Source organism: Siphateles boraxobius, unplaced genomic scaffold (genome assembly GCF_051911475.1).
Source record: "Siphateles boraxobius isolate OS27281-9 unplaced genomic scaffold, OSU_SipBor_1 7, whole genome shotgun sequence".
In the NCBI taxonomy this organism is placed as follows: Eukaryota; Metazoa; Chordata; class Actinopteri; order Cypriniformes; family Leuciscidae; genus Siphateles; species Siphateles boraxobius.
Genome location: NW_027509197.1, coordinates 12418494 through 12433999, shown reverse-complemented (window position 1 = coordinate 12433999; position 15506 = coordinate 12418494). Strand labels below are relative to the sequence as shown.

Here is a 15506-nt window from a genome sequence, read left to right as displayed (position 1 = left end):
ACCCTCACTAATATGACAAATTAGTGGATTGATACAGTAAAGGTCATGCGTAAATGAACATGATAAAAACTAAAGATCTACTTACACCAAGATGAACATGCACAACAAGATTTTAAAATGAATCCATGAACCTCTTTACACCAAATTCTATGATTTCTGAAATATTATACTTTTTAATTCTGTCAGGTCAGTTTCCCCCCCCCCCTGATGATTTTGAAAAATTAATTAGCATTTATGCATTTGGCAGATGCCTTGATCCAGCACATTTGAGGACATTGTTAACTTTGGCTGGAATTAAACATGTGACTTTGGCATTTATTAAGAGAATTTTGTGCAGACAAATGTTCATGAATAGTTTAGCATTTGTGTTGTTTACTTGTCAGACTTGTTGTGAATAGGCCTTAAAAAGTAGTGCACTATGACTATATCAACAATACAAAAATGGATAGTTTGAGTTAATAGAGGCCCGAACATTCTTGTTTTGTAATAGAACAACACAAACATTGTATGTGATGTGAAGTATCCATGCACATCATTTCGCATCAACCATTTATTCTGATTAATCTAATGAACTTTGATTTACTGAACTGACTAGGTACAGATGAGGAATCAGCATGACACCTTTGTTTCATTAGAAGAGCTTCCTTTTGTTTTAACATAAAGAAAACTGATGGAAGAAAAATGGGTGAAAATGAATCATGCTAGCATGCATAGAGGGGTTAGGAAGCCACTAGGAGAAACTCAATATATCCAGAGGTGGAAAGAGGGCGTCACCTTGGTCAGCAAGTGAGAGGGCTTTCCTGCAATGCTTTTCAGAATGAGAGAGGTCTCCCTGTCCAGATACGAGTGCTTTGTGCAGAGAGAGAGAGGAGAGACAAGAGTCATTAGTGCTTTGATTAATAAACATTAATCATTGTTCATAGTGTGAAAGCATAGGGGAAAATTGTGAGCAATAATCACTGCAACTAGATAGAAAATGGTCCTATCAAACAATTGCATGTCTCATTACATATGATTTATTTCTCTATGGACAATCACTGTGGTTAGGTATAAGATGCCATAAGCATTTTATTTTGCTTGTTTTTTGTTGTTGTTGTTTTATAATAATACATTGAAATTGATGTCAAAAGAATCTGCTAAATTATTAAAATATAATAAAATACCTAATATTTTTTTTGTGTGTGTAATTTTATGTAAAGCTGTATATCAATAATTGCACATTTAAAGTACTTTATATGTATCTGTCATTTCAGTTGATCTTGAAAAGAGACTCTCGTTGACTGGGCCCTTTCAGCCAATCAGAAAACCTCAGAGAAGTTATACCAATAACAAAACACTGTGTTTTACATTTTCAGGTTTGTTTATATGACTTTGGAGGGTTTGGGAAAAATATATGTGGTTGGGGCAGGGTGTCCAGGTTTAGCAAAAGTTTGCAAACGACTGAATCACTTATCTATCATCAATCATCTGTAGGTCAATCATGTTTGTCAGTAAAAATCTGTGGGATAGAAGGATAGATTAGTGAAAACCCTCCACATCAATCTTCTCTGTTCAACCACAGCGCCAAAGGAAGCATGCAACTCATTGACTGCATCCAGACAGCTTTAAATAGCTTCCTAAATATTTCATCTGTGATCACACACTCATTCTGTTCAACAGACTAATTCACAAAAGCTGCCCGGACAAACAGCAACAGGGACAAAAATCTAATCGCCCAACAAGAAGCTGGCGTTTGTTGGCAATGTGAACTAGCCTTAATGAAACGAAATGGTGCGTGACGGCTTTCATTTAATTTAAGAAATAAAATGTAACTGATGCATTTATTTAACCATACCAACACAATGGGTTGAAAGTTAAACCTTTAAATATTTGGGTTAGACTACTATCAGCAAATAAATACAACCCAAACTGCTGCAAAATCACTTATCTGTGTAATTAAGTCTGCAGTGAGGGTAAAAGCCGCTTTTATTTGTTTTTTCAGTCAGGGATAGAAACAACTAATTTTAATGCTCAATCTGCTCTGCTAGAGGCCTGACGAACTCGGTTCCCTTCCAAAACCTACATAGGCAGCTTTTTAAGCACCCCAGAGACTGTTGCAACAGGTAGACAGCATAATCAAAGTCAATAATAATCAATATTCTCAACCCTTTTGTTCTCCAAGATCCTCTACTGCACTCAAAGAATATTCAAAGTCTTCTTCCAGTTTTTCATCGTTTACTGGATAAGGATTATGGATTTTTTTATTTCTACCACATAAAATATTTTAGAACGTATCATAACTAGAAAGATGTGTCATTATACAAATGCCCACAGAAACTTAATAAAATAAGATTTCACTGTAGTTCTAGAAATTACACTTTTAAAGATAAAGCTCCTATATATAGGTTTTTCAAAACAGTGGGAACACTGTTCCTTCAAAGAACAAAAATGTTGAAGGGGTGAATAATTAAGAAAAATCCTGATTTTTAGATTTGATTTTTATCTTATTTTAAATAACTGCATGTATCCTTCAAAGAGGTCCCATGTCTCCATTAGAGATTCTGAACAATACGAAGCATTGTTTACCTCTGAACTCGGCTGGTCATGTCCGTCCTGTAACCCGTCCTGATCAGACATGGGTTTATCGATGTCCAGCGAGTCCATGCTGGACGCAGAAGCAGAGTTAATACTAGAGCGAGAGGAATGGGCAAAGGGCCGCACCTCATGCTCTGTGACCGTACCCACGGACCCTGTCCTGCGATGATGATGATGATGGGAGGGCGGCCGCCTCACAGTGGAGGAAGAGTACGGTGCTGAGATCGTAGAGCCCAAGGATGTGGAGCTCTGCCTGGCTGCTTCGTCCATGCTTTGGGAGGCTTTTTCCAGCTGGGCAGTGATGTCATCCAGAGAGAAGTTGGATGCCAGCGAGGGTCTGCTGGTGGCGCTGCCCACTCTGACCGTAGATGCGGGCGAGGCACGGGTACTGCTGCTGGTGCTGCCGCCACTGCTACTCGCCCCTCCGCTGCTGCTGCCCGTGTGCTTAGTGCTGTGACTGCGGCCGGCGGGGGGCTTCTGCCGGACTTTGGGGTCGCCGGCCAGTCCGAGGCGAGAGGAAGCGCTGCTGGGCTTACCGATGGTGCTGAGCTCCTGCTCGATGGAACAGAGGTCTGCCATCAGAGCATCTAGATCCACTGCGTCACCCTGGTTCAGTGCCTCTGTAAGGAAACAAACATACACACATAAACAAACAAACAAACATGTAAACAGACCAGCTAATTTAAGCATGCCAATATATATTATGACTAAGGTAAGATGTATATGTCTAAAGAGTTTATTGTGTATGCAAATATCCCAGCCAAACTGGCAGAGTCTGTGCTAGTGAGGTTTCCATTTTTGTGAATTAAGTAAACTCCTTAGCAAACCCTGTCTGTTTTTGCAGAGTTCTGGGACTATTTTGTATATTCCTAAAAGAACATCACTTAATCATCATGACTTCTAAAGGGGAACATTTATTCTGAAATGATTATTAATTCATTGTGAGTTCGTGTTGAATACACTACCGTTCCAATATTTGATTGGTCAGTGAGATTTAGTTTTTTGGATGAAATTAACACTTTTATTCATCAAGGACACATTAAATTGACCAAAAGTGACAGTAAAGAAATGTATAATGTTACAAAAGATTTGTATTTCAAATAAATGTTGTTCTTTTAAACTTTCTATTAATCAAGTAACACACCAAATGTATCACGGTTTCTAATAAAATATTAAGCAGCACAACTGTATTCAACATTTATAATGTTAATGAGTAATGATGCTGAAAATTCAGCTTAGCCATAAAGGAATTAATTACATCTTAAAATAAATTTAAATAGAAAACATAATAACATTAGAATTTAAAGCCCCCAATGAAGTCAGTGATTGGAGAATATGTAGGCCCTTCTTCATGAGATCATAATGATTTTTAGGGAGACAATACCCAATGATCCTTGTGTAGTCAAAAATGACATCAATAATTTTGGAATCTAGAGCCCCCGCCTGAGGTCATACTGATATTAGAATATTAACAATATAACATTATCAATAATAATAGAATATTTTGTAATGTAGAGTGTATCCTGTGTATACCGTTGATGTTATAAACAGAAAAGCGGTAGGCCATGTTGGCCATGTTTGTCTCTTGTCTGAGAGGTGCTTTCTGCACCTTCTCTGGTCTCCCATCATCTAGACTCTAAAGATGACAAGACAGAAAAAAAAAAGAGCGATTAGACTTCACATATACAGTAGCTTCACCTGTGTCAGTACTGTTAATAAAACTGTAGAGGGATTTCAGGACTGTCTGATTAATTTAGAAAAATACAGATTATCACTGATGCAATTCCGAAAAATCCAGATTATCACTTATGTCATCCATTCCTTAATACATTTTTGTTGTATAACATTAAAAACTAATAAAAAAAAGCTTAAATAGTAAACCAAAATGCATCTATGAGGATACTGCACAAAACAAGTTAACTGTAAGATCGACAGATTCTTCACGCTGCTTAAAGCCTCATGAGTTGTGACATCAGAGATGTAATCTATACTGACAACCATGACATGTATGCAATTATTAGAATCACTGCACCTACAGGATACAAATTTACAGGTTTCTCAGCCTCACCTTTGTGAGTTTGTCGAGCTCTCCGAGCCATGCTCCAAACATTTTGTCCAGGTCCTGGTCCTCTTTATCGCTGTCCTCCTCCGCAGCGTGATCTAGCTCATCATCTGAAAACTGCTCCATCTGAAACAGAGCACAGGACTGCTCAGAATTCAGGGGAAATTAGACTTTCAAAAGGTGATTTACTCTAATTTAATCGCTTCCGTAGACATCAGCGTTTATCCAAACTAATTGTTCTGTGATAATATTAATATTTGTAATACAGAAATAATGATACTGTGATGTTGAAAAGACATTTTCATGTTTAAAACATACATTAGGGACGTTTTCTACGGGGAGGCAAGGGAGGCAGTGCCTCCTTAAAAGATTGGATGAGAAATAATCCATATAAAAAATAAACTATTACAAAATATGAAATTAAGTAAATTAACAGTGTCCAACAGTGACAGCAGCAGGTAGAGTTACAGCGGGAGTCCGCGTCTCTCTCCCCTGAGCCCATTGATTTTTAACAGACCCCCTAAAGCAGGGGTGCCCAATACTGCTCCAGCCAATCGAATGTCCTGCACAGTTTATCTTCAACCCTAATCAAACACACCTGAGGCAACCAATTAAGGTCTTTAGGATCACTTGAAAATTAAAGGCACCTTTAGTGTTAGTGTTTGATTGGGGTTGGAGATGAACTCTACAGGACAGATTGGGCACCCCTGCCCTAAAGCATGTGGTGAGTTTGGTGGGGGGGGTAATTGAGAATGAATGGGGGAAAGTCATGTGAGAGTCATGTGACCTCCATAGCGCTGATTGGATATGACTGGTTAGTGTGATAAATCCCGCCTCTTGTTTTCGTGCGTGTTAGCGAATGAACAAAATGATGCCATTAATGGGAGGACTAATAAAAAAGTAAACAAACAACTCGGCCACTTTAAATCAAACTTGAAATGGCTGTTAACATGATGACTGGGGGTTTTAGTGAGCAACCAGCTTGGTGAAAGCTGTACATGTTTCTAAAAAAAGGAAAATAAAAGCACTGTTTATCAATGAACATTTGACACTCGTAAATTTGACATATGAACCTAAACCATGCCTTATTCGTCAGGCTCTAATGCACATGCATACTAAAGCCTCAGATTTCATGATCAGCCACTGGCCTGAAATTTGAAATCACACACTGCCCTCTGCTGGCCATGAGGACACATACAGCCTGATAATGCATGACAGATTGCACAAATTAATGTTACTCAAGGCCAATGTTGTCACTACTGTAAATTATGAAGTTCTGATGAACATCACAAGCCCGAGTTTTCTTTGATCCAGGCACTCAAAGTATGAAAGATTTATCGATAACAAGAATCCCATTCTGTAGAATCTAACACTAAGCAGGACAGATGGAAACCTCGTGTGTGATGTACACATCTGAATATATCTGTGTCTTATCATCGTGTTTATATCAGATGGGTTGGAAATCATCCTCTCCTGTTGTAAATGGTTTTGGCAAGCTTAGCAGCAACACATTTCAATGGCTGTTATTACACAGAGCCAGTAAAACTCTACAGTGTCTGTACCACACATCAATCCTGATATGATAACACACACTTTAATAAGTAGTTTCACGTTTATCTGCTAGCCTCAATGAACAAAATAAGCACTGTTACACTGTGCGTAACAGAATGAGAGTAATCCTCTTACGTTATTAAAATTCCTCTCAGGTACTTTGGTCTGAAAACTTCCCGTCACTGGTGAGGAAACCTCGTGGACCGAATGTACCAGGGCACAGAAATCTCCAATGTAACAATGTTACGGGGGGAAAAAATTAGACATGGGCTATTTACATTAGTTTTGTTGGAACAGTTTCCAAGCCAGTCGTTCTGAAGCCAGCATTACATAGGTTATGTATGATATGCAGGGGGGGTCATTTGCAATCTGGCAACCCTGTAATTGTGGGTCAGTTGTTTTCAAACATGCAGAAGGAAACCAGCCAGTGGGATGATGAAGTGCGAGCCAGATGTTCCAGAATTTAGATCTTCATCAGAACAGCCGGCAAGATCATTAGAGATGGGGACCAGAGACCACCGCAAATGCCTTAAACACACCAGCACAGCTGGTATTGTAGATAATAATTATCAACATCACTACAGGACCAAAGACCACAAAAAAATGACTATATTTTGATGCTATCATTGTACAGTGATGATATCATAAATCATAATACCATGGTACTTTGATGTACATCACGGTTCAAAAGTTTGGGATTGATAAAATTTTACGTTTTTGAAAAAAGTCAAAATATTCACCATGGCTGCATTTGTTTGATCAAAAGTACAGTGAAGAAAAATATTACAATTTAAAAGAACTGCTGTGCATTTAAATATATTTTAAAATGTAATTTATTCCTGTGATGGCAAAGCTGAATTTTCATCATCATTACTCCAGTCTTCAGTGTCACATAATTCTAATACCGTATACTGATTTTCTGGTCAAGAAACATTTATTATTATTATTATTATTATCAATGTTGAAAACACTTGTGCTGCTTCATATTGTTGTTTCCAATAGAGCAGTATTTATTTGAAATATAAATATTTTGTAACATTATAAATATCTTTACTGTTATTTTTGGTACAGTAAATCTACATTTACATTTAATCATTTAGCAGATGATTTTATCCAAAGTGACTTACAAATGAGGAAAGCAATAGAAGCAGTTAAAATAACAATTTAACATCAATATGTAAGTGCTGTGACCCTTCCCAGTTTGGTCTAATGCAGCATATGTAATTTTTTTTTATTCGTTTTTTTATTTTTATTAAATAGATATAGAGTAGAAGAGAAGAGAAAGGAAAGTGTTAGTATTAATGGATCATGTGTTGCAGAAAAAGATGTGTCTTCAGTCGGTTCTTAAAAATGGCTACGGACTCAGCAGCTCTGGTTGAGTTAGGCAGCTCATTCCACCAGTTGAACAGTCAAGGTACAGTTCTGAGAAAGATATTTGAGCCTCTTTGAGATGGCACCACGAGGCGACATCTCCATTAAATTTTTAAAAAAAAAATTACAAGTCCAAAATTTGTTAATCTTATACAGTATAATAACTGTCAGCTCATGGGGATCGGGGGTTTATTTCGTCCTGGGTCAAATCACAACCCTATTCCTCCTCTCGTCCAGTCTCTACTTTTCTGTAAATACAGTCTAAAAAGCTCTCTATAGCCTCAAATATAGAGTAAGTGGTTCATGCTAAATTCTTAACTCATCAGTCTCGAGTTTCTGGAAAGTTTTCAGATTCAGATTCCACTTCTCGCATGTCCTCTTGGCTCATTTCCGCGGACCAGATCTTCCGAGCTACAGTATATCAGCAATTGTTTATGTTTAATGTGTGGAGAGAGAGTGAGCGAAACCAGGGAGAGAATTAAAGGGAAGCGTTTCGAGGAGCTGTGCTACAATTAGCTCCCTGCGGTTAGCAGCCCTGTGATTTGGGCCTGGACTGGCGGGCCTGGGGTGTGGGCCGCTCTGCGTACAGTACAGACACCCAAACTGTGGTCCCTGCTGACACACACTGGAAGAAGAGCGAGTGAGTATGCGTGTGTACATGTGACAACAACAACATCACCAGAAGGTCTATGATCGCACATGCTGCGAAGTCATGCCACGGTAGTCTAGTCTATTAGATGCTGGACCGGATTGCTTGGCTCGCATCTTGTCCGTTTTATGCAGATCCCGTCTGGAGAGACAGTGGCCACGTGTAGCGTCAAGCCTGCAGAGGAGGCATCTGTTTCCCATCACTGCCTTACACATTCCACACACAGCAAGCTCTTCGTCTTCGCTCTGATGGAGTAAAGCAGGCGCTCCTGTTGCCTCCTGCACGGGAGAGCTAGCAGCGTTAATACTTATTAAAAACAGCAACATGTGTCCTACCAACACTGTCACGCTCTCGCTGGGTTCACATTCTGTGAGCTTCTTGATTCCTGTTTCAGATTCCTTCAACATAATTATCATCAAAAGGGATTTTAAAACAAGCTACTGCAAGTGCACCATTACCTTGATGCGTCAACTAGAAACAATGATGATTTCAGGGTGCTGCCGTATTTTCCGGAAAATAAGCCACACTGGGTCAAAATGTTGAGAGAGAAAAAACCAAGACGAATAAGTCACATTATATTCAGAAAAATGTGTAAACAGAACACTATAAACATGTATTATAGTTCCCACTACTCCACAACAAATCCTTTCAATTTAACAGTATTCAGAACAGAACAGGAATGAAAAACATAAGGATAAAACAAACACGAATTATAGTTACATTGATCATAAACAACATTTATTATAAACGCCAAACCTAAACTGGAACTACCAGTGTGTGGGAAAATATCTTTGGCTCATTCGGCATGAATCCAAATGTGCACGTTTTATGTGCTTAATTGCATTATACAAGTTGCTTTAGAATGCAAGTCACAGCATGTTTCGGATGATTATTTTTTTACTTATATTGCGGAAAATACTGTACTTGATGGGTTGCTGTCGAGGAGTATCTAGTTCAGGGGTGTCCAATCCTGGTCCTGGAGGCCCAAGGTTCTGCAGAGTTTATCTTCAACTTGTCCCAACGCACCTGCCTGAAGGTTTCTAGTAATCCTAAAGAGTTGCTGATTCAAGTGCATTTAATTGACCCTTCGCTAAGCCACGCCCGAAAACTGCCACTGGCCAATCGTGTCTTAGCAACCGTAACTAGGCGCGGGAGGTCTGGCAAGCTTTCGAGCGAGGGAAACATGCCGAAGCGTTGTGCGTATGGATTGTGCTAATCTGATACCCGGTATCCTAAAATTTTGGACGGGGGAGTGGAATTTTTTCCTTCCCTAAATCTAAAAGCCAAGGGGAGAAATGATGTGCGTGGATCAAGCAGTGTGGGAGAGTCCATTCACAACTACATGTCCATAGGATTAACAAAAACACCTATTGCTTGGAAATAATGACAGTTCTTTGTTCATAACGCATATATTTTAACGTAAAATAAGACAAGACGGAAGCTCACTGACATACTTTAAAATATTTTTTTTGCATTTTGTTAATCGACGGCCTACTACCCCTGACTAACTTTAACCCAATCCGATCGCGCCTCTCCCGGTGTTAGTGTTATTCCACAAGATGTATGGATAAACTGTTTGATTTATAATAATTAGATTATTTTCACATTTCACTTACCCTGCTGTGCACGGACATAGCTGTTCCTCAATTTGTGTGTTTCCCATTTGAATGGTCAGCGTATGAGACGGCTGCTGCGTGCGCTGGGACTATAGGCTTTAGCTTAAATTTTTATGAAATTATTCTCTAATCGGTTGCATATTATGTCGTGGATATATCCCTCGAATGCATACTGCAGTCCCTTTTGTCTTGCTCTCTCCGATATTTCACATGTTCGCCAAAAATTACTAATTATCTCATTGGGAATGTCTGACACCGGTGGATACACACTGTAATAGACATGCCAGGCGCGAAAGCTTGTCAGGCGTAGCAACAGTAACTAGGGAGGGCTGGGCTTAGCAAAGGGTCAATTGGGTTTGGAACTGAACTATGCAGGATAGTGGCCCTCCAGAAGCAGGATTGGACACCCCTGGTTTAGTAACGAAGAGGGTTACCGATACCACAAGGGTGTCAGATGTTGTACTGTCATCTACTGACATGGATCAGCATGATCATCTCTGAGTTTAATGTCAATTACACTGATACTAGTGAGTTTTAGAGTTTTAGTTTTATCGGTCCAACAATAACAAAAAGCAACTTGGGCATCACCACTTAAGATTTTCACTATCATCAAATCTTTCCACCTTGTGTATGTCGTACCAATGTTTACACTCGTTTTGTTTTTGTCTTTGTTGGTCTTTCTCTCTAGCTTCAGATATTTTCTATTTCTTCGGCCATACAGGTACTGATTTTCCATTGGTAAAGCACTATAATAAGTGTCTATATAATAAGTCTAATTTTAGCTCTTCGCATAACCAAACAACACAGCATTACTAGCGTGTCTATAGAGTGCAAGGATTCTCTATGACGTTTAGTGGAGCACCGCACTATACATAATTAAAATAGAATAACAGTTTTGGAATAATAAAAAAAATAATCTACATAATATATATCAGTACAGTCTTTATCTCATGTGAGTGTCACCATTTAGATGACGGAACACAAAAACACAATTTAAATACTAAATTTCTACAACTTTTTAAATTTGCACCAAACTACTGAAATTACGAGCAGTATTATTAGTGTTACCAGCTTACCAAACATATTTAGCTAAGTGGAAAAAATAAAATAAGTAATTATAATGAATGGCAGTTTAGAAGTTACACATCATTTAAATTTGAACTGATAACAAATCATAAACAGCAATGGAAACATTAAATCTGAGGGCATTTAGCTGTGCATGTGTGTAGGAGGACAGTCTGATGTGAACAGGAAGTGTGCAGGATGTAATGGATTCCTCATCCCCCTCGTGGCTTGTTGTGTAAGCCATCCCTCAAGATGAGAGCCACGCCAAACTTCTACCATGTCACAACAAACACACACTCCCTAAAGCAGTTAATCAAAATTTGTGATTCATTGCGCTCAATGACATTTTAGATTATGTAACTAACAGCCCATCAAATTCTTAACTGATCCTAGGTCAAAAAACCGCATCGCAATCTAGAACACGCACAAATCTCCACCCAAAGCTGCCATTTCATAATAAACTAACCTGCCAGAGTGCCATAGGAATCCAACATCTATCTAAGATGTGGATTTCATAAGAACCCTGATAAAATGAGCAGCTAAATCCTAAAGAATACATTTAATGGTGAAAACTGTTGGGCAGCTCCACTGATGTGCTGCAACGCGCTGGAAATACCAGTGTATTTACTCAGTGATGCAGTCTGACACCAATGGATGGCAGGAAATCGGATGACCCTCGACAGACCAATCAGACCATCACAGTTGCTTGTTTTTTGACTCAAAGGCCGCTCAGTGTCCAATACAATATCTGAAGGTCCTCTATATAACATAATATTAACAAAACTAGAACAGTCATATGTATTAACTATATTGTTAACAGAAACTGGAAGTGTCGTTATAGGTAAATTAACCACAACTCATTTTCTGATTTCGGAGGATTCATTAATAACCATAGTCACTAAGGGAAAACAAAAATATACTGTATATATATATATATATTGTGAGTGATATTTTCTTAAGACCTAAGTGGCGCCTAAGGAGTCCACAAGGGCACGCGAGAGTGTATTTTGCAGACCTAAGGGGTACCAAAGGAGTCCATGAGGGTACGTGAGTGTGTACTTTGGGACAGGCTTGATGACATCATGCCACCGAAAGTCAAACAGCCACGAAACTCCTCCCCTCATTTACCTGATTGGACGTTTGCAATGATTCCTGGGTAGGTAACTCGTGTGGAGGGTGTAGGCTTCGCCGAAGTACGCATCGAGGGCACAAAGATGGCGCACACTTCTGAGCGCTAAAATGCCGAATGGGAGACCCTACGGACTCGTACACTTGGCGAGCACGCGCAATTTCAGGCCACGAGACCGCGAGTCCACATGAAGTATGCCATTTGGGATTCAGCCAATGTATTTATTTTTTATAATGAGTAACGTAAGATTGTTTTTTTTAGTACATTTCTCAACACTTACAACAGCCAGATATGCTTCTATTCTCAGATGATCTGTCTTTCCCATGATCCTAACTTCACGCTGTTTGCAAATGGACAACAACTGTGTGAATTGTGCTTCCTACTCCCTGACCTTATAATCTTTGATCTCTGGGTCAGAGGTCAGTATGTGTGATAAAAGTGGCACATGCCATGAAACCCTGGTGTCTGGTATAACTTTTAAACTGGGAATGCTAAAGACACCAAGCATCAATTTACGCCATTATCAAGCCCAACAGTGAAAGCATAATAATGTAATTTAAAGTGTATTGCTGGGGAGTTTGGGCCTATCAGAGGCTTTATGATCAGAGTTATTCTACTCTAAAGCAGCCTGTAAAAATGGATGCAAGGAGGCTTTGAAGTGGGGTTGTGACCCCTGTACATTCTTCCCACAACACATGGCGGGTCTCATAGAAAGTGTGTGTGTGTGTGTGTGTGTGTGTGTGTGTGTGTGTGTGTGTGTGTGTGTGTGTGTGTGTGTGTGTGTGTGTGTGTGTGTGTGTGTGTGTGTGTGTTATTATTGGGGGTATGGTAAAACCAGGAAAAGCACAGATACACTGACATAAACCATAGACCTGCAGCTCACCAATGCATCAACACATTCAAACAACTCTTTTAAACATTGATAATAATAAGAAATGTTTCTTGAGCAGCAAGTCAACATATTAGAATGATTTCAGAAGGATCATGTGACTCTAAAGACTGGAGTATTGATGCTGAAAATTTAGCTTTACATCATAGGAATAAATTACATTTTAAAATATATTAAAATAGAAAAGGTGTTATTTTAAAATGTAATTATATTTAATAGCAGTACAGTTGTTTTACTGTATTTTTAATCATATAAATGCAGCCTTGGTAAACATAAGAGATTTCTTTCAAAAATAGTAACCAATCTGACATAGATTTGGTTTCAATCATGTTGAAGGCGTTTCCTACAATTCCATGACCAGAACATTATAACCAAATTAATTCCAAATGACTGGCACTACTTGTACCTACTTGTTTGTATCAAACATCACACAGTGAAAATGGGAAATTAATTATTATTAGCATTAACTTATGCAAAAGAAATTTTAACTTACTGTAACTGTTATAAGCATGCATTTGCTGCCATGTTAAAATAAATTGGCAGCGACTTCCAATTAGTCAGTTCTACCCTGCACTTCAGAGTGCTCATTTCTTAGTGAGTATGGCCTCACTCTCAAGTGTAATTTCCCCCAAAATTGTGGGTTTATTTGATTAAAAGCATTCCTCTAAAATCATCAACACTACCTCATGTAACATTTGGAGGCAACAAACCGCTTTAACAACAAGTCTGTATGAAAGCTTCCAATTATACACCAACATCCAATGAATTTCCTGAAACATGACCTATGTCTTGGAAGGAACTGCTGAAACGTGGCTCAATCCAAGCAATCCTTGCCCTTTTGCATCCATGCAAACCTTATCCAACCCCAACTACTGAAACAATGAGCTAGCAGAGGTGAAATTTACATGGGAAGCCAAACCCATATAAAAAGAAAGAAAAAATGAAGGGAGACAACTAAAGGACGGATACAGAAGTGCCAAAAGCTAATAGGATTGTGCTTTTGAAAATAATTATATTTCGTTCGGTCACGCATATAATGTAGAAACGCACAGTTTACCATGGAGACTGAAGTATGTATAGCAAGTTTGAACTGTGATGGTAAAACCATTAAATTCTTTAGAAACCATTAGAGGATCACAATGCTACATTGGCTAGTTCCCCCTTACCTGGGTTTCAGCAGATCGGTTAGAACTTTCAGGATAACTTTACATCACCTAATTAATATTCATGAGCCAAGCTGATGGTTTATATTAAATCCCTATACATTTATGTTCTTAAAAAAACAGTCAGAAACGTTATGAAAGTAGAAAAACCTATAATCAGTGCATTTAGAGAGTATTTTCCATTCACAGGTCCAGCATTCATCTGATATAGACGTGGTTTATTCCAAAAGCTCAGAGCTCTGTGTCCTTGGGGGCTGCTTTAGTTTTCAGATCTCTGGTTTATTCACTCCAACTTCAGGAGCAATAAAGAGACAGAGATGGATTTGGTTTGGTTTGTTGTTGGGCTAAAGTACAGTAACCCATAAAGTACAGTAATTATGCCTGGGCATAATTTCAAAGTAGCATCCACTTTCCTTGTGGAGCACAAGTGGAAATGTTCCTCCAACCACTCCACCAACTCAAGTTCAGTGACTCTCAGTAAAACATAGAGGAACATTGAAGAGCGTTTTCCCACGACTACGACTACGGCACAGCTGTCATCCTCAGGGATGGGTGACTCGGGACACGACCGCAGTAAGCTCCTCGCACGAGGCAGATTCCAGCTGAGCTGTGGTGAGGATACAAGCAGAACGTCAACGTCAACAAACTCCTTCAAATAAGATCCAGATTTTCCTTTATTTCCTCTGCCTTCATCGCAAAGAGAAAAACAAATGTACTCGTGGTAAGGACGAGCTGGCCTCAGTCATCGTAGGAAAAAATGAAAATCAATCAACAAGAGAGTCCAACTCTCAGCTTAGTATTCCAGATGTGAATGAGGCAGCATGGAGACACACAAACACAACACATTTTCTCGCATGCGTACAAAACCACACTCAAAAATAGACCAAAAACATCAAACTGGGGGGTAAAATGTTTGACGAGTGAGGTTATTGGTTACACATTCAAAGTTTGGAAATATTAAGCTTTTCCTCCCTGCATTCCTCAAATTTCCTGCCTGTTTATCTCTGTTCTTTCTTGCGATTCGTGATTACTCCCGAGAGAAAGCGAGGAGTGTCAAAGGCAATGAGCCCAAGACAGTCTTCTGCGTAGTCAACATAAACATTACCAGGGCGATGTTTAGACTGAAGTTAAGGGCACAGTAGATTTGCGATTAAACTGTCTGTGAGTAGGCTCTTTGTAAATGTTCAAAACAAAAACAGAAAGAAAGACACGGGGGAGAGAGAATCCGAGGAAAAGAAAGGAGTTTTATCTTTTTTCAGTATCAAAAGGTAGGTCCCCTGGCAAATTCACTGTGTGTGGACACCACACACACACTTACACACACACACAGACACACTTACACACAAACACACACCCGCATCTAGATGGGGACCAAAATAGAAAAGCAAATCTTAAGAGAGGTTTGTGGTTCTCACGGGCAAATAAAAGCAAGTGACA

At 39.1% G+C, this 15506-nt stretch overlaps 1 protein-coding gene across 4 annotated transcripts in view; it reads right to left on the bottom strand.

The window, feature by feature from the left end:
- The window catches only part of raph1a (Ras association (RalGDS/AF-6) and pleckstrin homology domains 1a), a 77559-nt gene that overhangs the window by 24077 nt on the left and 37976 nt on the right, over positions 1 to 15506 (bottom strand). For 3 of the 4 annotated variants that reach the window (XM_077216192.1, XM_077216191.1, XM_077216190.1), the window contains exons 3-6: positions 4643 to 4762; positions 4108 to 4210; positions 2566 to 3194; positions 775 to 849 (exon numbers count right to left, since the gene is read on the bottom strand). In XM_077216192.1, coding sequence (XP_077072307.1) covers positions 775 to 849; positions 2566 to 3194; positions 4108 to 4210; positions 4643 to 4762 — 927 coding nt within the window. The remainder of the gene's footprint in view (positions 1 to 774; positions 850 to 2565; positions 3195 to 4107; positions 4211 to 4642; positions 4763 to 15506) is intronic. The other variant, XM_077216189.1, reaches the window with a different exon arrangement.